This window comes from Eptesicus fuscus, chromosome 13 (assembly GCF_027574615.1).
Source record: "Eptesicus fuscus isolate TK198812 chromosome 13, DD_ASM_mEF_20220401, whole genome shotgun sequence".
Lineage (NCBI taxonomy): Eukaryota > Metazoa > Chordata > Mammalia > Chiroptera > Vespertilionidae > Eptesicus > Eptesicus fuscus.
The window spans coordinates 62,931,687-62,956,926 of NC_072485.1; the positions used below are offsets into that span (position 1 = coordinate 62,931,687).

Consider the following 25,240-nt stretch of genomic DNA (forward strand, 5'->3'; position numbering starts at 1 on the left):
GCTAAAAAGATTATTTTTATTAATATAGTTTCAAAAAGCATTGGAAATTGTCAAAGTCATTAATAACCTGCTTCAAGTTATAAATTAAAATTCATGCCAATTAAATATCCAGAATCATAATTTATATAATATTATAATTTTCACATTTCAGTCAGATACATGAGACTATGGGGGGAAATAAAAGAGCACTGCCCAGAGCATAATTACCTACAAAGAAATTTCTATATGCTCTTTGGCAGCAAGTTTTAGATCTCAGTCTCAAAAATACAGGGCTATAATTAACAGGATATTATTTGGAAATTTCCCACCAATTCGATTGGAATTTATTTTTAAATGAAGTTTATCTAAAAAGTCTCTTTTGAATGAAACAAAGTGAGTTTTTAAAAGATACTAAGATTTGAGTGCTTCCCATCCTGAAACTATGCCTAGAGGGAATCTGAGCAGGTGTCCAGCTATGTGTGTGTTTCAATGCTCCTTACCCAGCTTAAGGTAATAGTTGGAAAACTCCGGGTCCAAAAGCAACCAATAGATGCCACTCAAAAGCATGGTCTGCTGGGAAGATTGAAGGATGGAGAGCATACTGTCTCCTATTGTTGCTTGATTTATATCAGTATGTTTTCATTCAAACACAACTAAACTAACAGCTGCTGTGTACTTTTGTTTACATGCTATATGTCAAATCTTATTGTCCCTGAGGTACTTATGAGAAAAGACTTAGCAGTGGTTTTCTTAAATACCAATGCCTACCCAAATTTGGATTTTTCCTCCAATGAACAAAATGACAAGTACACGATTGCTATACTTAGAGCAATCTTTCACAGCTGCTTTAGTTTTTCAGTGATCCTATCAAACTGACGGCATATTGCCTGTGGGGTCTACAGTGTTATAATACTGCCATAAGAGACATTGATTTGTAGGATAGGATCAAACAGAACAGGGATGCACTGGGGAGAGGGATTTTGTAGGTCATATTGTTCTTACCTGAGTAAAATTTAATTTAGACATTGCGACCTTTACAGAACACCTGGTTATTTTAATTGCTGATGTGTGGGTGAACGTTGACACTGGGGCTTAGGAAGTATAAAGTCTTAGGAAGTCTCCTCTATTTTGAAAATGCAGCCTGAGTCATGTCTTTTCTTAGACTGAACGAAGTAGCTGTGCATTAAATATGCTGGCACATCTTCTGCTTGAGCAAGTGGACCGAAATGGTGTGAATTGTTAATGCCTTGCTGCTTTGGTTCACGGCTTGTGATTGATCATTTGTAACTATATCTACTCCTTGTTCCATGAAATCAAGTATGGAGTAATGGGTTCATCAGATTTTGGGGTTAAATTGAGAGTGAAGAGGTACTGTGTGTGGAAATAAGAGTTGCCATGTTCAGGGCTGGCCTTGTAACAGCATGGAATCTAAAGGCGATATTCAAAACCACTTCACTCATCATACGCTTACTGATTCTGAATAGGGCCCATTTGCAGGGGACATTTGGTAGTTTTCCAATACGCTTTATGCCTCTTTCTACTTCCACCACCGTGCACATCTTTTTTTCATACACCCCCAGTAGCACATTGGTGGAACAGGTCAGCATACACAATTCATTTATTTAAATAACTTGATTTATACAAGTAGAAATGAGCTAGGATTCTATTGTCTAAGTCTTGCCTTTCCCCTCAACGAAAATAATAGTGAGTGTGTGCCTTTGAAAATACAAGTATTTTGTGATAAGGTTGCTTAAAAAATGTTCAGATTTAACTGTATCTTATCTATTTTTATGTGTCTATGGTCTATACCAACACATAATAATTGAATACATATTACCGACTTTTGGAAAATTTAAAGAAATGTGAAGTATCTTAGAGTTAGTTTTGGAAAGTACAATGCATAAAACTTAATAAATAAAACCAACAAAAATCAGAAGTAAAGGCCTTTAGAAATGTCATTTTATAATTGCTTGCTGTAATAAATGACACATTTTTTGCATTATAATTTTAATTACTATTCAGAAAATCTTAACCCAAAGTGTGTTAACTGAGGCACCAATTAACTTTTGACCCAGTAGGAAATAATATAATAGAAAACATAGTAAAACAAGAACAAAATCAAATATACATAGCACTTACACATGTACTAGTAACATTCCAAAGCAATCTAATTGTAAAATGTCTCAAAATTGTACAATTATGTTGTAAAGTCACAACTAATACCAATCTAAAAAATAAAAAATATATACCTCGAGCCCCTTCTTTCTCTTTTCTTTCTTCCCTTCTCCCTCCCCCCCCCACCCTCCCCCCAGAGACTTAGGAGATGGATAATATGGTTTATAAAACTGTTTTTGTCTCCTTGAATGCAAATGTTAAGGAAACAGATTACTTGCATTTAAACATTTTATGTAGGATATAAAATATACATATATGTCATAAAATTTATATTTTAAATGTAATAAACTAAAAAAAAGTATTAATAGTTTCAGCAATTAAAATTGAGGGTTCCCTTTGACATTTATTTCTCCATGTTAGTTTCTCAAAAGAAGAATCTTCTATAATTAGAATTTTACATATTGTTGTCTATGATTCCATCTTTCTTCTAAAAACTCTTAGGATGAAGAAAACCAATCTCTGCTGAATCATGTTCTTTTACGTGGAGAACTTTGTAAAAAATAATGTTTATTAACAGGTAGTAACATTTAAGTTATTTGTTTTCACTGCCAATTATGCTTATTTTAATGATTTTCACAATTAACTTCTAGAGCCAGAGAGAAGTCATTAGAATCAGAGTAAAATTTTTGACATTAGAGTTCAAAGACTGAGAAACAAGAGATATAAAAACCAGAAAGTAATAAGACAAACTCAAGGAGAAGAGGAAAAAAGCAACAATTTGTGTTTTTTTTTAATTACATAAATCCTGAAACAAGTTTAACCCAACAAAACCTAGGAGTGACAGGCGTAGCTTCATGAATATAAGACTATGTTTTAAAGACTTCAAAAGGGAATTTCTAACAGATATTAAAGCGTTTATGAGCAGATTAGGCTCTGAATGTTCATATCACACAATTCTGCACTCACATATTTAATAAAAGATGACAGTGATCCAATTATAGTGGATTCTCTAACTACCACTAAAAAAATCTTTCAAAATCAATCCTTAACAAAAGTCTTAATATTCTCTATAGATCAAATAATAGAAATATAAATCACTGATTACTTAGCATTTTCTGTTTCTGCCCAAGCAACAAGTGTACTTCAAGTCTTATGCCTGGAAATCACTAAGAGACACTGAAATCCATGTCTAAGGAAGCCCGAAACCAAGGCAAGGTCAGAGGGAGTACAGTCTCAAGGAGAGTCTGAAGACCTCTGGACAGCATCTTTTCTACACAAAAGTGTTCTTAACTGGCTGCCTTTGTATATAGCAATTCGTCCTGGAGAGATTTAAGGGCTGATTAATAACCATAAGCACTTGGCATCCTTCTTCAGCAAGAGACATACATTTTTACATTTCATAAAATTTGAGGAATAAAGGTATATGGGAAAGGGACCCAAGGGAGGTAAATATACTTAATTTTAAAGAATGTATTTATCCATAAGTTTGATCTTCTTCCCTGCAAAGTTCTAGAACAGATTATAAAATGAATGGTTTGTGAACCCTTAGAAAAATAAACAGTAATCACTGGGACCCAACATGGGGTAATTTACATATTAAAGGAATATTTAATGAGCATGGAGAGAAACTCTTGGGAAAATTCCCTACATGGGTCTTGAGATCTCCAATACCAGCATATAACTGTTATTTCTTCCAGTGGGAAGCAGGTCCCAATGGATTGTGGCTAACACCTATTGTCCTCTAGCAAGGTGCTGCTAAATCTGTGTGCCTCTTCCCAGGTAAATGGGTGTATCTGCAACAAACTAGGAAAATATCCAGGGTCTGCAAACCTCCTGGGTAAGTCCCATAAAATTTATGAGACCTTGTTTTTAAATGTTTCCATTTAGAAGTAGTAGAGAAATATGTCACTTAATAACCCAAACAAGCAAAAAAAAAAAAGGCAAGGACCTGTGAGTTTTATGTTTGTTTGCTTTTTAACCTTGGAGGTATCTGGCAGCTTACACTGGATTATAAATGTACAGTTTTATCTTTTTTTTTTTTTTTTTTTTTGCCAAAGGGTCGTACACAAAAAATAGCGAGGTTGGCCAGAAATGTTATAATAGGCAAGGGCTATGTAGAATTTTAAGCATGATGGGTCATAAGCAACTAAATGCAGCTGGAATTGTTTTCCAATAGCCTTGGCCTTCAGAAAATGCCAGCCAGGGAGGAGTGGATGATGGCTTTAGTATACCAAAGAGTGGAAGCCCTAGCACCTCTAGCTGGTCATGCTTGCCTTACTGGGAAGGCTGCTACAGCTTACTCTTAAACCACACAGTGAATTGAGGGTAAGTATGCGATTGAGATTAGATCATTTTAGGCATTGGAAGGTGCAACATTTGCTGCTTTTCTATTTTCTAGCCCAATCTGCAGGCCAAGACTTTAAAGTATAATGGCGGCTGAGTTCTGCAATGAGGTTCTGTCTTTAAATTGCCAATACCAGGCCAATAGGCAGCACTAGGTCCCCTGCCTCAGATTCTAGTCTTCATTGTGTTATTTAAAACTGCATTCTGGGCCAAAAAGAAACTATGGATGAGCTAACCTTAGCTTCACAAAGCCTGTCAACAGCATTTAAAGTGACCTCTACCAACCCAAGTTGGCTCTAAATTTACTTATCACATAAATTTTGACCATGGTTCTAAATTTCAGAAACCCACACTTAGCTTTACCCACAAAAAGTTGGCAGATTTATTATAAAAAGAATACTGTGTCTTCTTCAGTTAAGTTAGAGAAAATTTTGATGGAAGTATTACAAATCTAGGAATAAGATTTGCTAAATGAATCAAGAAGAAAGTAAAGTGGTTTAAAACTTTGTTTCAATCTTACAGACACACAGATACAGAGAACAAACTGATGGTTGCCAGGGGGGACATGGGTGAAAAAGGTGAAGGGGAATAAGAGGTACAAACTTTGAGTTATAAAATTCATAATCCATGGGGAGAATGTACAGTGTAGGAAAAATACTCAATAGTCCTATCTAATAAAGATGGAATATGCAAATTGACCATCACTTTGTGACAAAGATGTCAACACCCATAGCCAATAAGGAGGGAATATGCAAATTGATGTGACAAAGATGGTGGCTGGGATGCTTGTGTCGTCGCCATGGCGACAACGAAGGCATTCCGCCCTGTCCTGGCCGCTCTGGGCCTCTGGGCAGCACGCGTGCGCAGGCACAGAGTGGCCAGAGTGGGGCAGGATGCCTGCTATGAGGCGGGGGTGTAGCGGGTGGAGGGAGCTACAGGAGGGCAGCAGGGCCTGAATGAAGGCAGAAGGCAACTCTGGCTGGAGCGAAGGTGGAAGGCGACAGCCAGAGAGAAGGCCCAGGTTCCCGGTGCTGGAAGGAAGCCAGTGCTGGCAGCCAGGGGAAGGAAGGCCTATTCTTGCATGAATCTTCGTGCATCAGGCCTCTAGTATTGTAATAATATGGTGACAGTGGTTGCTAGATTTATTGCAGTGATCAGTTCCTTAGGTATATAAATGTTGAATAACTGTTGTACATCTGAAACTCACATAATGCTGTAAGTCAACTATAATTTTACAAAAGGTTTAAAGAATAAAATAAAATATTCTTCAATGTTATGATAAGAATTCAGCAGTGTATGCTTGGAAACAAATCAAAGACAGGCTTATTTAGCTGGAGAAAGAGAGAGATTGCCTTGGAAAAAAGACAGTATTGGATCTTGACACACACATCTGACATATATGAAAAAGAGAAACTGAGGTCTTGAGGACCAGGTATAAGGGTGCAGGAGACACACCCAATTCTAACAGCTTTTAAAGAGGTTCTTACAAAAAGAGTAAGTGTTCTAATTCTTACAAAATCAGAAACAATAACTGGGGCCCAGTGAAACCTAACAGGAATAAAAATAAGATCTTGGAGAACAAATTCAGAATAATCCCCCAGAGGAGCCAGAATCTCAAATACTGTCAAGACGTGGCATTTTTGTTACAGATAAATAAGATCAATTGGATAATCTCTTTTGAGGGTGGGATGATTATACAAAATGCACATAAAGTCTGAACAAATTAGAGAAGGGATAGTAGGGAGATTTGCATAAAGTACTAAAAAGAAAAAGTATTTAGTGAACTCCAAAATTGAATGGGTCTAAAATTAAGAAAAGGCAATGGTGAGATGAATTACATTACAGGGATCCAGGCAGAACAATAATAGATAGGAGTCCAGATCAAATTAGATGTTGGATGGTGGGAAAATACATCCTGGGTATGATTATTTAACTCGGGGAGGTGAAAATGGGTAAGACTGGTTTGAACAAAGGATGCTATTGACAAACTTGGAACTTATCGACTTTATATCTCTCACTATGAGAGGCCAGGCAAGAAAAATATCTAGAGGAAGATGTTAGAAAAACACAAGTGTGGATCAGAAAGCAAAGGGAAAGTAAAAAAAAAAAAAAGAACTCCAGTGCAGCAAACAATGCAGCCCTGAGCCTGACAGAGAAGGAAACTTTCCTAAAAGGAGCAAGAGTACAGTAGAGGCAAATCCTACAAACTGCAGGAAAAAGGGGACAGAGTCATTAACTCGGGACCAGGAGCATTCAAAAACTGAGGAAAACCATGTCTTCAGGGGGAAATGGCAGGAGTATTGGATTGGTCCTCACTGGCCACCTAAGAAAAGGAGCCTCAACAATATGAACAGCCAATGCAATTCAGAAACTCACCAAAAGCTATTCTCTCGTTGAAACGGATGTGGAGATGAAGGGAAAGCTGAGTTCGTGAAATATGTTTCTTAGGCTTAAATAACTCTCTCACCATAGGCTGTTACAGCAGCCACTGTGACCCAGGATTGAAAACAGTGCCACCAGGACGTGGTGAAGCTGTGCCACACAAGACAGGGCCCACCGTCAATTCAGCACGGGGTCTGGAAACATGGAACTCCGAGGGGAAAGGACACTAAGATGTTTAGAACACTTTACAAAAGGAAAAAACAGTACCTCAAACAAGCCTTTGTGACTCGGCCTGCCACCCATGTAAATTTCCAAAGTCACAAGGATGCAACGTTCTCAGTGCCCTCTTTAAGAAGAAGAAGAAGATTAGCAGCAATAATAACGATGTTATAATGCTTACCAAGTGCCCGGCGCTTGTTGTAAGGACTTCACATAGAATTCATTTAGGCCTTACAACAACCTTTTAAGATAAGTACTATAATCTCTAATTTTCAGATGAGAACACTGACTCTCAGAGAAACTAATCTGTCCAAGGTCAGACAATAAGTGGCATAACTGGAATATGAACTCTGGCTCCAAAGTCAGAGCACTTAACCAACACTTCGGGCAGCCTCTTAGAGAGAGGAGACAGGGTGCCCTGGCCAGTTTCCCCCTCAAGACATCATAAATACATAGTAATATAATTAATGCCTTGATGGGAGATGGCTTCCCAGTCACAGGTCAGAGGCCCTGCTCAACAGCATAAATCAACTAGCTTCTTGAAAAGACTGACATAAAGAATGTTTTCTCTTCTTTGCCTTCCTTCCCTTAGTCTCTGCTATGGTCTTTGTCAGTAGTGCCAGGGGTCTGGATCATGCCAAACACAGGGTTTTGGAAACATCATTTTGCTAGGAAATGGCCACATTAGAAACTGAGGATTGCTGTTCTGAATGTGCTGGGTGTGGTTCTGATGTTGTGATTATCTTTCGGTTCAGTTGCAAGGAGGGCACATGATAAAACTGGTGTAGACCCAACTCAACTTCTGAGGTCCCAAGGGATGACACCCACAGCAGGAGCCCAGACGGTAGCAACTGGAGAAATTCCAGCTCAAACCAGGCATCTAGAAACCATCTGGCTGACACTGGGAAGAATAAAAAGTAGACAGGAACTTAATTTCTTTGAATTTTAACCTATGGAGTTTGAACTTTTATTGGATTTTAACTTACAAAGGTAAGATTATTTGATTTTGTCATTCACTTCTGTGTAGACTTTTAAAATTTATATTTTAATTTCTTGGGAATTTTAATTCTTGGAATTTAATTCCTTCACAAAAAAATTGTTAACACTCAAATTCAGGGTATCTCTATATTATTGAAATTTTGTGATTGAAACATGTTAATCCTGTCATTTGATCTCATTGCAGGATCTGAAGAACTTATCAGAGAATATATAGCTATTTTGGATATTGTTGCTGGGCATAACTGGGTATGGGAAATGGAATAAGAAATGAATGTTCGGTCTTTAATAGCATGATCTTTTGAGCTAATTTAATTACTGTACTATTCTAACTCAGTATATTCTAGGGTAAATTTCATATTGTCCACCATAATCTAGAAGGATCCACAAGGAGCAGGGTTTGGTTATTGGAATAGCAGCCTCTTAAAGTTCACCATACCTAATAGTTAAGCCAAATAAGTTAATAAGAGAAAAAAACTTGGGGTGATGTTAGGGATAAGGAGTGTCATTACACAACTCCATCTGAATCTGACATTAGCTACATGTGTTCTGCCATGCTCACTGTGCTGCAATAACATCAGATAGCTCATGTGTGATTGGTAAATGGGGGAATGATATCAGTACTAAGGGAAAATTTGGTTGGTGAATAAGCGCTTTTCTTTGGCAAAAGAGGACAGGAAAGTAGGAGTAGAATTTTATACTTTAGCAGGAAAGAAAGAAAGATCTTAGTTTGAAAGCTGCTCTGAGGTTCCCTTCCCAGAAAGGCGCGCTCCTGGCCCTGCATGACTCCATGGGAGTTTGGCTTCCTCTGTGACTTCCTTAAGGGATGCCCCACTGGCTCAAACCTCCAAGTAGATTTCCATCTGCCTTGTCTCACACTCAAGTATTGCTTCTGTGCAGATTTAATATCCTCTTGAAGCAGCATTCTGTTTAAACCAAGGCTGTTTACATTACCTCCTAAGTTAATAATTATTATTTTTAGTTAGTATTCTGGTTTTAAAGATGCACAGGTTTTAGACTTCCTCAACTCCATTTTCCCCATAACCCTATGATTTTGGTGGGAGTCATTTTGCAGAATGCATTTTTCATGCATATACTATGTCCCAGTAGAAATGTTGTACTAGCATGTTGACCATATATAGTAATATGGCATCTTTACCCAATGGTGGTTGTCTTCTACTATAGAAAGAATAGATCTATAAAGAAGCCCCAGCCAAAGAACTTTTTCACATAAAACAAAATAAATTTCTTTGTTAAAATCTATTTAGAAATCTAAAAGCACTAGTAATTTTCAAATTCCATGGAGTGTTAAAAGTTTTACTAGACTTGATAGAATAAAGTAGTTTAATATCATATCAAATGTGCTCATTTCTCATAGTATATGAGGAAAACTTGCAAGTATATCTAATTCCAAAAAAGAAGCAACAGATAGAAGATTTTTTAAATGTGTATCCGTTACTTTTAGTCCTTGATACAATTATACTTCTAATCTATGCTTATAAATAAAAAGTAATTGCTATGATCTTACACATTTTAAAAATATATTTTATTGATTTTTTTTACAGAGAGGAAGGGAGAGAGATAGAGAGTTAGAAACATTGATGAGAGAGAAACATTAATCAGCTGCCTCCTGCACACCCCCTACTGGGGATGTGCCCGCAACCAAGGTACATGCCCTTGACTGGAATCGAACATGGGACCCTTGAGTCTGCAGGCCGACACTCTATCCCCTGAGCTAAACTGGTTAGGGCAACATTACACATTATTAAATGACTTTTTCTGATCCAAAACAGAGCAAGCAAAAAATAAAAATAAAAAAGGTTATACATCAAATCAGAGTATTAGCATTTATTTATTTAAATTAAGAGATAACTTTCAACTAACACTTGACCTTTCCCAAGTTGAAGTTCAGAAGACCATCAAACATAAAAGTTTAGGGAACTCAATCATTTGATGCACAAAATCATACTCACAAAGAAGAAAGAAATGCAAAAATCTAATGTTAAGTGACTAGGGTGCTACAGACTGGAAGTTCCTCCAACAGGATTAGCTTCTTTAAGTATTTTAAGTCCAGCGAATTTGTTATGCTTCCACATGTTAGTAGCTGCATCGGCTAATTTCAGCTGGCATAAGCTTTTATAAGTATGCAAAAACACAGGGCAAGGCATGCATTAAAATGTGATAATATCACACTTCTGGGACACAGGAGCATGACGCATGAATCCGAATGCCTCTGGCATCCATGAAGTATCATGCCTCAGAGTCAGAGATTTTTCTGTCTTGATAAGTAATTTTATTATACCACATTTGGAGAATGGAAAAATCAACTTTCTAAATATAAATCTTTCATCTTAACCAGGGTTCTTGATAGTTTCAATTCTAGCAATGAACTCAAATCTAAAATTTTGGGTGAGTTGGAAACAATTCAAACTAGATAGGGTCTTAACAAAATTATTTATTTATTATATGTATGTATGTATGTATGTATGTATGTATTTATTTATTTATCAATGAAAGTTTAAGAGTGATTATATAATATGGTTGATCCCAAAGAAAATTTTAGCCAGCGTGATGAAGGGAAGGGATAAAATGCAAAAAGAAGAGACACCCCCCCAAAAAAAAAAACACACCAAGAAATCAACTTTAATAATGATACTCTCCCCACCCCTAAAAAGAAAAAAAACAAGAAAGGATTCCCTGTGTTACATATGTCTGTGCTATGGAGTGAATGTTTGTGTCCCGTACCCCAAATTCATATATTAAAACTTAATCCCCAATGAGATGGTATTTGAAGTGAATAGGTCATGAGGCTGAAGCCCTCCTGAATGGAATTAGTGTCCTTATACAAGAGACCCCAGAAATCACCCTTTTGCCCCTTCTACCACATAAAGACATAGGGAGAGGAATGAGGAAACGGGCCCCTCAACAGACACTGAATCTACTGGGACCTTGATCTTGGTACCATTCTCCTTAACTGTGATAAATAAATATTTGCTGTTTAAGCCACCCAGTCTATGGTATTTTTATTATAGTAGCCCAAGTGAAATAAAACATGCCAAAATAAAAGATTTCCCAAATCTTAATACCCTTTTATGATTTCCCTTTGTACAAGAAAGATATATTATTCATGTAATAATTAAACTGTTTTATTATATGTTTTCCTTTTAAATGTATAAAGTAAAAACAAATTATATAAATGCCTTTCATAACATTAGCTTCTAGTTTACAAAATCTTTGCCACTTACCTTTTGAAATATCTTTAATTTTTCTGCCATACAAATCAAAAAGGTATCTGGCTGGTAAATTTAGTTTCATTCTCATTGTGCAAGTATCTAAAACCTACACAGGAAAAAAAAAACTATAAATAATTTATCACAGTGAACTCTGGCTAAATTAAATACACATTTAGAGTCCTTTCTATACTCATGGCGATTAACAATTATATTATAAAATGAAATTTAATGATTTATAAAATGTTTCTAACATATGAAATAAAAAGAGAGTTAAAACTATGTTTTAAAAACACACACAAGTAATAATAAAAAAGAGAAAGGAGATGCAACCAGTATTAAAAAGTGGTTACATACTATTTAATAAATGGAAAAAGTCTAGGGGATTTTTCTATTATTCTTACTATTTTCTATATTTTCCATTTATTTGACAAGGTTAGCATATTACTTTTTAAATTAGGTTTTAAGGTACTCTCTTTAGTGTAAATTCTTTGCAAGTGTCCTAAAATAAATTACAAATATAGTCTGATCACAGTTCGCCTTGTAATTTATGTTGTTCGGGTACTAAAATATGGAACTAATAAACCACATTTCAAGGTTTTCTATGAGCCTGGGTCTCAAGAACCTCACTTTTCATAGTTTCTAATTTGCTCAAGCTCTTTCCTTAATATTTTAATATCTCCATGTAGCCCTTGTAAAGGTGAGACAACCACCTTTCCAAGAGCAGGGAAGACAAACAAGCAAAAGTTAGAAAGTTTTACTCACAAGTGAGAAAAATTAAAGTAACAGAGAGGGTGGAAAGAAAGTATCTGGTAACGTGGGGCAGGTTTCATTAGGATTTTGGGAGTGACTCCCAAAACATAAAATTCTTCCTATCCATTTAAAAGCATATAATATATTCTAAATTCGAATTGAAAGTACTTTGTCTTCCATTTTCACTATTCATTCCTATAACAAGCATGTCAAACTCAAAGGCTAGCTAACACAGGCCAAATAAACAAGGTTTAAGTTTATGTGGGCTGCAAAAAAAAACAAAAGCTTCAATTTTCATAGAACTGTAGGTTTATTTCGATAGAGATATGTTGAATACAAAGGGCTGAAATAAATGAGTAATCGTTAACCTAAACTAATAGAACATTTTAATAAAAATTAATGTTTTTTCTTGAACATTAACTTACCAGACACTGAATAACTGCATAAATTAATAAGCGTAATGCAAATAAACTTATTTTTCTTGTTCTCCAAAAGCGAAATATTTCCTGTGGCGCACACCAAACGACTCAGTCCAAGCCTAACTACGTGGAATCGGCTGCTAAAATATTCGCTATTAGTATTAGTGGAGAGAAATGGTGCGCCTGCGCGTTAGGCGCGTAAGAGAAATGAATGCAACACGATTATAGTAATCAGTCATTAGCGGATGTTGTAGTTTGTTATTGATAATTATGTATAACAGGATATTATAAAAATTAAGTTACAATTTTTTTTTTAATTTTTAAATTTTACTGATTTTTTACAAAGAGGAAGGGAGAGGGCTAGTTAGAAACATCGATGAGAGAGAAACACTGATGAGCTGTCTCCTGCACACCCCATACTGGGGATGTGCCCGCAACCAAAGTACATGCCCTTGACCAGAATCGAACCTGGGACCCTTCAGTCCGCAGGCCGATGCTCCATCCACTGAGCCAAACCAGTGAGAGCTACGAAATTTTTATTAAAACGTTCCTTACATACAATTATATTGGCTGGGCCACAAAAATATTCATTGTGGGCCGCATGCGGCCCACAGGCCGGGAGTTTGACATGCTTGTTCCTATAATATACTACTGGCTTTGCACAATGTTCATTGTATGATTGTATGGCAAAAAGAACATCTTCCCATTGCTGATACCACTCCCCTCCATTTCTGCCCACTTTAATTGCTACTTTAAAATTGAAGCCCGTAATCCTAGTCCTAGCCAAACAAACTCATTTTCTTTGTGACAATGGGCATATTTAAACAGTTGAATGTGTATATTGAGGCAAATTTGTACTTTTTTTTCAGTTTGGGAAACAACTTTCAAAGATTGTGACTGATGCTGGTTTATCTAGTTGCTGCCTCAAGTGCTATGTTGCATTTAAATGGCAAATATTTTTTTTTTAAATATATTTTATTGATTTTCTACAGAGAGGAAAGGAGAGGGACAGAGAGCCAGAAACATCGATGAGAGAGAAACATCGACCAGCTGCCTCTTGCACACCCCCTACCGGGGATGTGCCCGCAACCAATGTACATGCCCTTGACCGGAATCGAACCTGGGACCCTTCAGTCCACAGACCGACGCTCTATCCACTGAGCCAAACCGGTTTCGGCTTAAATGGCAAATATTTAACTGACGAATTTAATTTGACAAATTGGCCTTTACTGAATTATATCCGATGTTCTCTAACCCTGCACTTGACCAATAGTGTCACCTCATGCCACATACTCCCATGGGCATTCAACGGATTGTGTGTTTCTTGCACATTATCTGCAATCCAGAGTTTGGGGCAATTCTTCAGAAACTATGTATTGCTGCTGTTTTTTTGTGGGTTTTTTTTTCAAAGTTATAGGAATTATCTTGCACCCTTTAATTTACAAAGGAAATATTCACAAATCAATGCTCCACCTGGATCTACAGTTAGTCCCATAGGCCCTAAACAGATGCAGCCTCTTCTTTAGGTTCCCAACATTCCTGATCTTCCCAATATTTGTGTTTAGTTCTTAGTCTCTTAATTTTACAAATCTATTATTTAAAAGTGCAACAAAGCCCTTTTGTACAAATCATATTCCCTCATTACTAGTGAAGGTTCAGATATCTAAATATTCTCCGAAGTTATCACTTACCAATTAAACTAAGTAAAATACGAGCTATTTAAAGGTTGTCTAATTTGCTTTAATTAAAATCTTAATAATTTAAAAATTATTTTTAAAAATCAGTTGGTAAAATCACATGGCTTTCTAACCCAAAGACTCCTCTTTTCACTGTGCTTAAAAACACCAGTAAAAATGTTTGTGCAAGCCAAGTTTTAAGAGTTAAATGAGTTTGAAAATTGGCATTAGAAATCAGATAATAGGAATTAATAATGCATCAGCCACCAGGTCATTCTCTCCCACTTTCAGAATGTAAGATCCTTGCAGTATTTAAACAATGCCAACCTTCAATAGTCATGTTCTCACAGTAAATTATTAGTGGTATGAATGAGTATCAATATAAATTCCCGTCAAAAGCCCTGGAATGAAATCTCTACTTGCAAAGTTGTTCTTATATTTAACAATTAAACAATAGTTAATAATGCCATCTTGCTGTAATATTAAGGTTAATTAAAATAGCATTTCCAGCCCTAGCCAGCTTGGCTCAGTGGATAGAGCGTCGACCTGTGGACTGAAGGGTCATGGGTTCAATTCTGGTCAAGGGTATATGCCTGGGTTGCGGGCTTGATCCCTGGGGGCATGCGAGAGGCAGCTGATCAATGATTCTCTCTCATCATTGATGTTTCTATCTCTCTCTCCCTCTCCCTTCCTCTCTGAAATCAATAAAAATATATTAAAAATAAAATAGCATTTCCACTAATCTGTAACTGTTAAAATATTACTTTTACAAATTCACATTCTGTGAATTTCTTACAGTCTAGGTTGTAGAGAGCCCTGCAGATACTGAAAGTTAAAATCATCATGCTGTAAAACCAGGCTCTTCTTGACAAGCCCCTGGGAAGAGATTTCCCACAAACTCCCTTTAGTTTAATCTATTTGATTACAGTTCTGGGAGTCATCCTCTCCTTCCACTTCTAACTAAAACCCTTACACTTCTCACTGTTCTTTGCTGGGAGGGTCGGGGGCACAGGGAGGCGAAAATCTCTAACCTGTCCTACAAGGCCACTCTCTCCCTCATATACTCACCCTTCAATTCATGTAATTTATCCTGCTCACTGTCATTGAGTATTTTCATATGCTAAGCTCCCTGCTTGAAAAAGTTACCCTGCTCAACATCTTCCATATGTACCCAGAGAATTCCTGCTTATCTTTTCTCAGAAGGCTTTCTTGTGCCACCTACTCCTTGAATAATGCGGCTAGTTTACAAATATCTTTTTTCCACCACTAGACTAAATGCCCCATGAGAACATGGAGGGCCATTGCTGATTTCACTCACCACTTTATCCAGGTGCTTGGCAGACATAAGTAGTCATAAAAACATTATGAATTAATGAATGAGTGAAAGTTAGACATACATATTATGTCTAATTTACATTATTTGCATCATAAATTGTATACTAAGAATCTGATAAACTAGCAAATAAAATTTCTAATAAATCTAACAAATACAATTTTGATTTTATAAAATTGTTAGAACTAAATTATGTGTAATTCTAGAAAAAAAATCAAATAAAACTAATTCATTTTGATACCAGAGCACTGACCTTGTACTGTCCTTAGGAAATAAAATGAATAAACCTCTTCACATTTATACCAATTCTCTTGGTTGCCTTTCCAATTCCCATTATCTACCTTATCCTTGCTCTCCTGATTTTGTTTAGGGGTTCACCTTTGCCCTTTCTGACTCAAGGAAGATTACAATTTTCTTGATTGATCTAAGTTAATTATGGTGGTCCCATGTCCCTTGTCAGTTTGGAGGTGGACACAGAATATAGTTCTGGCCAATGAGACATGAGAAGGGGCTTCCAGGGAAGACTTCCTCAGTCATATGGAAGAAATTATCTTTTTCTCCCAAGTTGGACCTGGCTGTGTAATAGCCATTCTGCAACCAATGTATGGAAGAGCACAAAATCCAAAACACTATTGAAAACATAATTGGACAGTGCATGGAAGTGCCCTATCATTGGATTTTTTTTTTTGCTTTCTTTTTACTGAAGTCTTTTAAGTCAGGATTTTTATGTTTGCAGGTAAAGTCATCTTTACTGACAGAAAACAAAAATTTTGGCCTAGGTTCCTCAAATGAGAAAAATTGCTTCAGCTAACTTAATGTACAGAAAACCTAACAGTATTCACTATATAAACCCAAGAAGCAAAACATTTAATTAGGAACCTACAGAACAATTTTAGAACTTTAGCAAGCTGAAAACTGTGAAAATGAATAGATAATTATGAACTTAACTCATTGGATTACTAAAAATATTTCACCATTGACAATTAATTATACTTCTCCAGTAAAAGCTCACTATAATTTATCATCTATATCAGGCATCCTCACACTACGGCCCACGGGCCACATGCGGCCCGCCGAGGACATTTATCCGGCCCGCCGGGTGTTTTTGCTGTTTTGTTTTTTTACTTCAAAATAAGATATGTGCAGTGTGCATAGGAATTTGTTCATAGTTGTTTTTTTTTAAACTATAGTCCGGCCCTCCAACGGTCTGAGGGACTGTGAACTATCCCCCTGTTTAAAAAGTTTGAGGACCCCTGATCTATATTTTGAGAAAGGAAATCTGTTTTACAGACTCTTTTTTTTCTAACTGAAAGACTGTCAAGTACATTATGAATTTTCAAAGAATTAAAATGTAATAAAATGTACTTGGCATAACTTTCTGCTAAGACCAACATTTTAAAATGACTTACAATAAAAAATATGATCATTATTTTAACTTGAAAATGCTAGGAGATTGGGCTGAATTTATATTCACCTTATTAAGTAGCTTAAAGGTACTTTTCTGGATAAATCCTGGAGATACATTTACTGGCCTGTTATTTATCTTATTCTCACAAAAGTAAATGATAGAATGTACACCAAATCTAGTTACTTGCTCTTACTAGTAATGAACATGACTATGATTTGTAAAAGCAATTATTTCTTGTGAAATTCACATGTAGGTGTTCTGGCATTTTATTATTAAAACTAGAGGCCCGGTGCACGAAATTCGTGCACGGAGGGGGGTTGTCCCTCAGCCCAGCCTGTACCCTCTCCAATCTGGGACCCCTTGAGGGATGTCCGACTGCCCATTTAGGCCCAATCCCTGGGATCGGGCCTAAACGGGCAGTCGGACATCCCTCTCACAATCCAGGACTGCTGGCTCCCAACTGCTTGCCTGCCTGCCTTCCTGATTGCCCCTAACCGCTTCTGCCTGCCAGCCTGATCACCCCCTAACCATTCTGCTGCCAGCCTGTTTGCCCCCAATTTCCCTCCTCTGCCAGCCTGGTCACCCCTAACTGCCCTCTCCTGCAGGGTTGATCACCTCCAACTGCCCTCCCTTGCAGGCCAGGTGCCTCCCAACTGCCCTCTCCTGCTGACCATCTTGTGTCCACATGGGGGCAGGATCTTTGACCACATGGGGCAGCTATATTGTGTGCTGCAGTGATGATCAATCTGCATATTACTCTTTTATTAGATAGGATAGAGGCCTGGTACAGGGGTGGGGGCCAGCTGGTTTGCCCTGAAGAGTGTCCCTGATCAGGGTGGGGTACCCTTGGGGCGTGGGGCGGCCTGAGTGAGGGGCCTGTGGTGGTTTGCAGGCCTACCACGCCCCCTGGCAACGCAAGCCGAGGCCCTGGTATCTGGAATTTATTTTCCTTCTACAATTGAAACTTTGTAGCCTGGAGCAGAGCCAAGGCTGGGGCTCCCTCCGAGGCCTGAATCCATTTGTGTCGGGGTTATAATTGAAACTTTGTTGCCTTAAGCGGGTGGGCCTGGCCACAGTGTGCCGAAAGCTTTGCTTCCCCTGTTGCCGGCGGCAACCCTGACCTGCTCTCTCAAGCTCCATTCTGCCGCCATTTGTTTGAATTTGTTTACCTTCTATAATTGAAACTTTGTAGCTTGAGTGGAGGCTTAGGCCTGCAATGGCTGGCAGAAAGCTTGGCTTCCTCTGTTACCTAGGAAACCTTGCTCTCTGTGTCTGTAGCCATCTTGGTTTGGGTTAATTTGCATACTTTCTCTGATTGGATGGTGGGTGTGGCTTGTGGGCGTGGCTGTGGGTGTGTCGGAGGTATGGTCAATTTGCATATTTGTCTATTATTAGATTAGATGTGAATGAGAAGTAGATAACTAGAGGATATTTTCTAAATAATATATTAATACACACTTCTTGGATATTTTATACTTACTTAACTGATCTCTTCTTAAGAATAATTAAATAGCCCAGATTACTTTTACATTTTTCCAATTCTAATTTTGTTATTTTTGTTTCTATTATTTTGATGTACAATTTACATGAAATAAACTGTATTTATTTTAAGTACACCATTCAATGCAGGTAGGAAGAGCTATCTGAATTCATGCACTGGGCCCCTAGTATATAGATAATATAAAATTTCTAAGTAATCTAAATTACTGTTTAAAAATTGTAGTGATCTAAAAAGAGCTATTAGTCCCAATATTCCTAATGTGTTGTCATAAAAAAGAAAATAATTTGTTATTCTCCTGAGTATGCCAACTTGTTCATATTATTGATCTGGTATTAAATCTATAAATAGGGCATTATCCTGTGATTATCAACAAAGCTTTAAAAATTTAAATTTTTATTTATCAAATAATTAGCTACCCTTATTTTTCCCCTCCAAAAGGTTCTATTGACACCTAAGACCAACATTCTGTTACCTTATCTCTTTTACTTCATTTTTAAAAGTGATAATTAGAAAAATATTTACAAACTAGAGGCCCAGTACATGAATTCATGGGGTCCCTCGGGGTGGCCTGTGGGGATTGGGCCACTGTCACTGATTGCCATCCTTGGGGTGACTAGTAGGGCAATCAGGGGCCCCTGCTCGCACCCATCTTGGCCTGGCACTGCCTGCTCACCTGCTCCACCATCCCGCTGCAGTCCTGCTCTTGTTAGGGCCCATCGGGCTGGCAGCACCTCCAGCGCCACGTCACCAATGCCTGCCATGTTCCATGCTGCCCCCTGGTGGTCAGCACACGTCTAACTCCCGGTTGGTTGAACTCCCGCCCATGGGGACAATTTGCATATTAGCCTTTTATTATATCGGATATAGTTATTATTGAATCATTCCCTGAGTTTTATAAATTGAAATAACTCTACAAATTGTAAAAAGGAAAAGAAGCTGAAGAATTTCTTGATCGTCCAGTTTTAAGTATATTGCTCTCTATAGCCAAAGAGCAAAATAGCAGTGACATTTTTATTTACACTCAACCTTTCATCTAAGAACATGTAATCTGTGACCATTATCCCAATTTTACCATGAAGGCATAGAATTACAGAGACTGAACTGAAGTCAAGAGGTTATCTATACTAGCTTCTATCTCCAAGAATGACTGCAATTTAACAATCCAAGAGACATGTCCATCTTCTCTATTTTTCAAAATCTCCAGGGAAGATGTTACAATCTGCCTTTGCAATTTGCTCTGGTTCATAATATCCCTTGTTTTACTCATAATCCAAATATGTGGATAAGAAAGAAATAAAACCTGGTTTCTCAGCTTCTCAGTAAATGTTCTTACCCAGTTGTGGTTATAACACAATCACAAAAATAAGTAGGTGAGTGAAAAAGACACTACTCATCTGTTTCAAGCAATAATGACTTTAAAAATAATTTGGAATAACAAAATTATTTACATCTATCTTGATTTCCTAATAAATATTTCACATTAGTAAGAAAAACAATTTTTATTAGATGTACTGTATATTTATAAGTCATAAATATAAGAATGACAAATATTTATTGGGAACTGTCTGGGTGCCAGGCATTGCAGTCCATAAATAATATCACATTGAATCCTCATATCACTTCTATGAGGTATGCATTATTATTATCCCATTTTTTAGGTGAAGAAATTGTGGCTCAGGGAAGGTTAGTTGTCCAAGGTCTCATAGATAGCAAATGATGAAGATTAAAACCTAGACAGTTTTATTATATTTTAATCTCTAATATATATATTTACTAATATTATTATTATTGTTACTAGAGGCCCAGTGCATGAAATTTGTGCACTGGAGGGGTGTCCCTCAGCCCAGCCTGCACCCTCTCCAATCTGGGACTCCTCGGGGGATGTCCAACTGCCGGTTTAGGCCTGATGCCTTGGGATCAGGCCTAAACCGGCAGTTGGACATCCTTCTCACAATCCGGGACTGCTGGCTCCTAACCACTCACCTGCCTGGCTGCCTGATTGCCCCTAACCACTCTGCCTTCCAGCCTGATAGCCTCCTAACTGCTCCCCTGCCGGCCTGATTGACACCTAACCGCTCCTGCCATATGATTGACACTTCACTGCTCCCCTGCCAGCCTGATCACCCCCAACTGCCCTCCCCTGCAGTCCTGGTCCCCCCAACTGCCCTCGCCTGCAGACCTGGTCCCCCCCAACTGCCCTCCCTTGCAGGCCTGGTCGCCCCCAACTGCCCCCCCCACCTTGCTGGCCATCTTGTGATAGTGTGGGGCAGCCATCTTGTGATGACGTGGGGGGCGGCCATCTTGTGATGACATGGGGGTGGCCATCTTGTGATGTGAGGGTGTGAGGGTCAATTGGCATATTACCTCTTTATTATATAGGATTATTAAGCTGCTTTAAGGTTAGTTGAAAATATCTGCAAAAAACTTTTTTTTTCAAGTTTCTATTAGTTTCTCCTTTTTTTAAATATAAAAGATGATCTGGAAAGTATAAGCACCTTTTGAAAAACATGCACTTATGTAATAAGTAATACTTTAAAATTTTAAAACTTGTTTTTTAAAGATTGCTTGATTGTAACAGGATTTGTCTTAGGCCCATCAAATTTGCTTTTAAAAATGTATATGGATACTTTAACTGAATCTTAGTTATTTTGTACTTTATTTATTCTCTTTAGGACTAGGGGTATTTCGAGATCTTAATTCTATACTAAATGAAAAGGCACAGATTTGAGTTTTGAAGCTAGGTTAGATTGGCTTCAATCTAAATATTCTATGAAATATTATAATTAACTAGAATGTTTCACCAAATAAACATAACTTTTACTAGGTAAGTTACCAACTATGCTAGCCAAACAATTTCCTGAAACATTGCTTCTTTACCAAAGTAATTTATATTGTTAACACAATAAGCATACTCCTTGTTAAACAGCTGAATGTTTGCATTCTATGTAATGCCTTCTTAATATTTCACTTTTAGTTGACATTGATATTTAGAAGGAAAAAAACACATTTCAAAAGCCATAAAAACTTTGAAATTTATACTTCAATGTTTGATACAAAATTACCTTTTTCATTGTTTCCTTTCCCACTATAACCTCATGCCCATCTTGCCCCATGCCATTCTTAAAGAAAAGAATTCGGACTGAGGTCTTCCCAGCAAGTTTCTTCATTCTAGTAGAAAGAACAGGCTTGGTTTTCTGTCTCTTGACTTTAGTAGGAAGCATCAGCCCATTCATTGTCCAAGTTACTTTCTTCATTAACAACAGATGGTCTAGAAGAAAAATTTTTTAAAGTCAATATTTGGCTTCAAAATTAAAAATGGACACATTGTGATTCCCCTCCCCCGATTACCTATATCATATACACTGGCCAGTCTCCATTTAGAAGCTGGTTTTTTGAAATGCTACCACCAGCTTCCCACTAACCGTGACATAAGCTGTAGCAAGCTGTCTGCTCTGATAGCCTGCATAAATCATCATTTCTGAAGGGAACAGATGTTCAGGGTATGAAAGAGTAATACCACTATTTAGTCCTAATTAAAATTCACCTTAGCATGCCTCTATCACTGATCAGATAAACTGGGCTGAAAGGGTCCAAGGTCCTTTGCTTACTATTCAACAACACGGGTCCTGGACTTTTGTATTCTTTAGGGTTGGGAAAACACTGTTTTTCTCTTTAATATAATTTATTATTCATGTTGTTTTTAAGATGATGACCTCCAAACAGTAACTTCATAAGTAATTCTTCCCTTGTGACTAGAATGAAGGTGCCTTTTAGGACATTTTTGGTGAGAGATTCAAACTATTTCACTAAAAATGAAAACCAGGTTTGCATTAACAGTTTACTTTGACTTATACATTTTCAAAGATGCATGCAGAAACTTAAGTTTCATAACTCCTACTAATATTAATTGGAGTGTAACTAAATTACTATGTATAGCTTTGAAAATATAAGAGTACTAAGAACAGTAGTATTGCATACTAAATTGTTGTCAGCATTCCTTTCTTTTCAAGAGGCTTCATTTCATAAATAAATAATTTTCACATGAGTATTTTATTTGTGCATTCAATTTATTTTAGATAATGTTTTATTTTCACATAAATACAAAAGTGCAATGATCCCTCTTTCATCTGATCTTTATATGTCCTAATGAGAGAAATAAAATGTATTTGCATGTAACTGAATATAGCTGCATTTGTTCGCCCACATTCCCAATTAACACTTCTCTATTGTCATTCACCTTGCAAACAGCATGGCCTCTTTGACCCAGAAGCAGTATTTTACATAAAATCTAGTATTGATATGAAATATGAGCAAGTCATTATAAATAATCTTCTAAGTCCCAGAAGGGCTACATTAGATATTTAAAAAACAAAAACACTTGTCTTTCTCTACCTCCTTCTTGATTTCTCTCTCAATCTCTCTTACGTTCTCTCATACACATACTCACACACACAGGTATAGAGACATATCCAATAGGCAGAAATATGAGCAAAACTTGCAGAATAAATTAAACTAAATTATAGTTATGCTTAAGCCTTCAAGAAAACATATTTTTACAGAAAACTAATAGTATCTCTGAAAATAAAATTTAAAAATCTCTCACTGGGGAATAAAAGTTAATAAATTTTTGTGGTTTGATAGGAGTTTAACCAAGAACCTGAATGCCTCCTAAATGCTTTGAATGGTGGAAAGGTTATAAACCTTAACACTAGGTTTGAATCTCAGTTCTGTTACTTAGTGACCCTAGATGAGTTATCCCACCCTGCATCTCTGATTTCTCATCTAGAGAGTAACTGGTGAGTAGCATTCCACCACCTGATGAAGCTTAAATATTTTATAGGTTAAAGTACCTAACACATTGACATTACTTTGTGTTTGCTTCTTCCCCCATAACCCTGAAACCCTATGCTTACTACGGAGCATTAGAGTATATTACTCATTTCATCAGTCAGGGTCCAACCAGGAAAACAGAATCTACTCAGAGCATTTGAGCCAAGGTGACTGACTGCAGAAAAGCGATTGTGTAAGTGATGGAAAAGACCAAGAAGCAACCAATGGACAGTGAGGCAACCCCGAGATTAGCAACAGCAAGAAACCAAGACCAAAGGGAGGAGGTGATACAGGTGCCCAGATTTATAGAATCTTACCAATAAAGAATTTCTCCCTTTGATTACTTAGAAAAGAGGCAGGATTATAGTGAGGTAAGTGAAGGGCTCAAAATGCAACATTTAAAGAGTGCATACTCAGGGTGGTGCAAGGACACAGACCTTAGAGTGAGCACCTCCTTAAATTCTGTCCCATAGGTGCTTCTCTCTCTTACCCTGGTTCCAGCCCTGGCTCTATCTCTTTTATATGTAAAACTCCTTAAATTCCATTAAAATAATTCTTACATATTAGCAAGATGCTCTTTTATACAATTTATAGGCATTGACTCACATAGTCCTCTCAGCAATTTTATGAGGTAGAAAATATCATTATTCTCATTTATAGGTGAGAAAATTGAGGTACAGAGAAGTTCAATCATTTTCCCAGGGATCTTGCAGCTGGTACATGATTGCACTGGACTGTGAATTTCATTCTAGAAACTGTACTCCTAGTCACTATATTATTCTGTCTCTACCATATATTTTTCTGCCATTATCTCAAATTCAATATATCTAAAGCAAAATTTAACATCTTTCCACACAAATGTATGCACACTTCACATTTCCTATTTATATCCACTATCTCAGAGAGATCTTGAATCCTGACCTACTATTCACATCTCTTCAGCCAATTGCTTATTAATTCAATGATACTTGTTGGGTGCCCACTCATCAATGTACCAGGGTGGCAGCTGTGAACAGGATGGCATGTGCAGATTACAGCCCCTGGGGGTGAGACAGACCGTACAGCCTATCTCAAGAGGTGACATCTGGGTAGGAAGGCCTCTATGATGAGAAGCTGGTCATGAAAATCCAGGGGAAGGTCATTCCAGGCAGAGTGAAACTCAAGCACAAAGTCTATGAGGTGAGAATGAGCTTGGCGTGTTTGAAATAGAAAAATAAAGTTTGTAGATGGATCAAGTAAATTTGTATGTAGAAAGTGGCCAGATTGTGGAGGCCAGGACACAGGGTTCGGATTTTATTCTGGAAGGTTCTCAGCAGGGCACTGTATGAAGAAGAAACTATGGCAAAGTGTAGACTGTGGTGGTGCCCCTCACCCCTCATATTCCTTTTACATTGGGCTAAATTCCGCTGCCATGAGTCCCAGCCACTGACACCTCACAGCTGCACCTTTCTCCTGAGAACCACCCTTGGCTGAAAGGAACCAGCCACTTAGCCAGGAACTGCCTGTGAGTGATGACTTCTTCCCTCCTCTCGAGTTGCAGCCCACAGCCAATGACTGACTGACTGGGGGACACGACAACCAGTCTCCTTGCCTCAAGGAGAGGCAACTCTTGGTGGTGTGTTCCCCACTCTGCAGTGTGTTTCCCATTCCAGGCTAGGGACAGACCTCAGCTCAAAACAGGGCCTGGCCAAGCTTCTTCCTCTACTGTATGCTGCTTCCCTCACTCACTTCCAGGTTTCACCAAAGAGTATTCCCGCACTAAGTCTTTTGCACAACATTCTCCAACTTAGGCTCTGCTTCTAGGGAACCTGACCCTAGACAGAGTTAAAGAAGGGAAACCCAATTCTCAGCTATTTGTTCCCCATAGTATTAGTAAAAGCATCGTTCCTTTTCATTCCCCGCTGGCTCATTTCTTTCTCAGTCTCCTATCATATTTGATCTTCCTCCATTGCAGCTGACATTCTATACTCCAATTACAACTGAATGTTCCTAAACATCAATTTTGTCATTTCCTGAAGACAAAGATATTGGAGCTAGCTTTCGAAGCTTTCCACTA

General features: G+C 37.6%; 1 protein-coding gene across 1 annotated transcript in view; it reads right to left on the minus strand.

The window, feature by feature from the left end:
* The window catches only part of DCDC1 (doublecortin domain containing 1), a gene marked incomplete at its 3' end in the record, with an annotated part of 313,690 nt that overhangs the window by 239,970 nt on the left and 48,480 nt on the right, over positions 1–25,240 (minus strand). The window contains exons 6-7 of the mRNA XM_054725690.1: positions 21,417–21,622; positions 11,280–11,373 (exon numbers count right to left, since the gene is read on the minus strand). Coding sequence (XP_054581665.1) covers positions 11,280–11,373; positions 21,417–21,622 — 300 coding nt within the window. The remainder of the gene's footprint in view (positions 1–11,279; positions 11,374–21,416; positions 21,623–25,240) is intronic.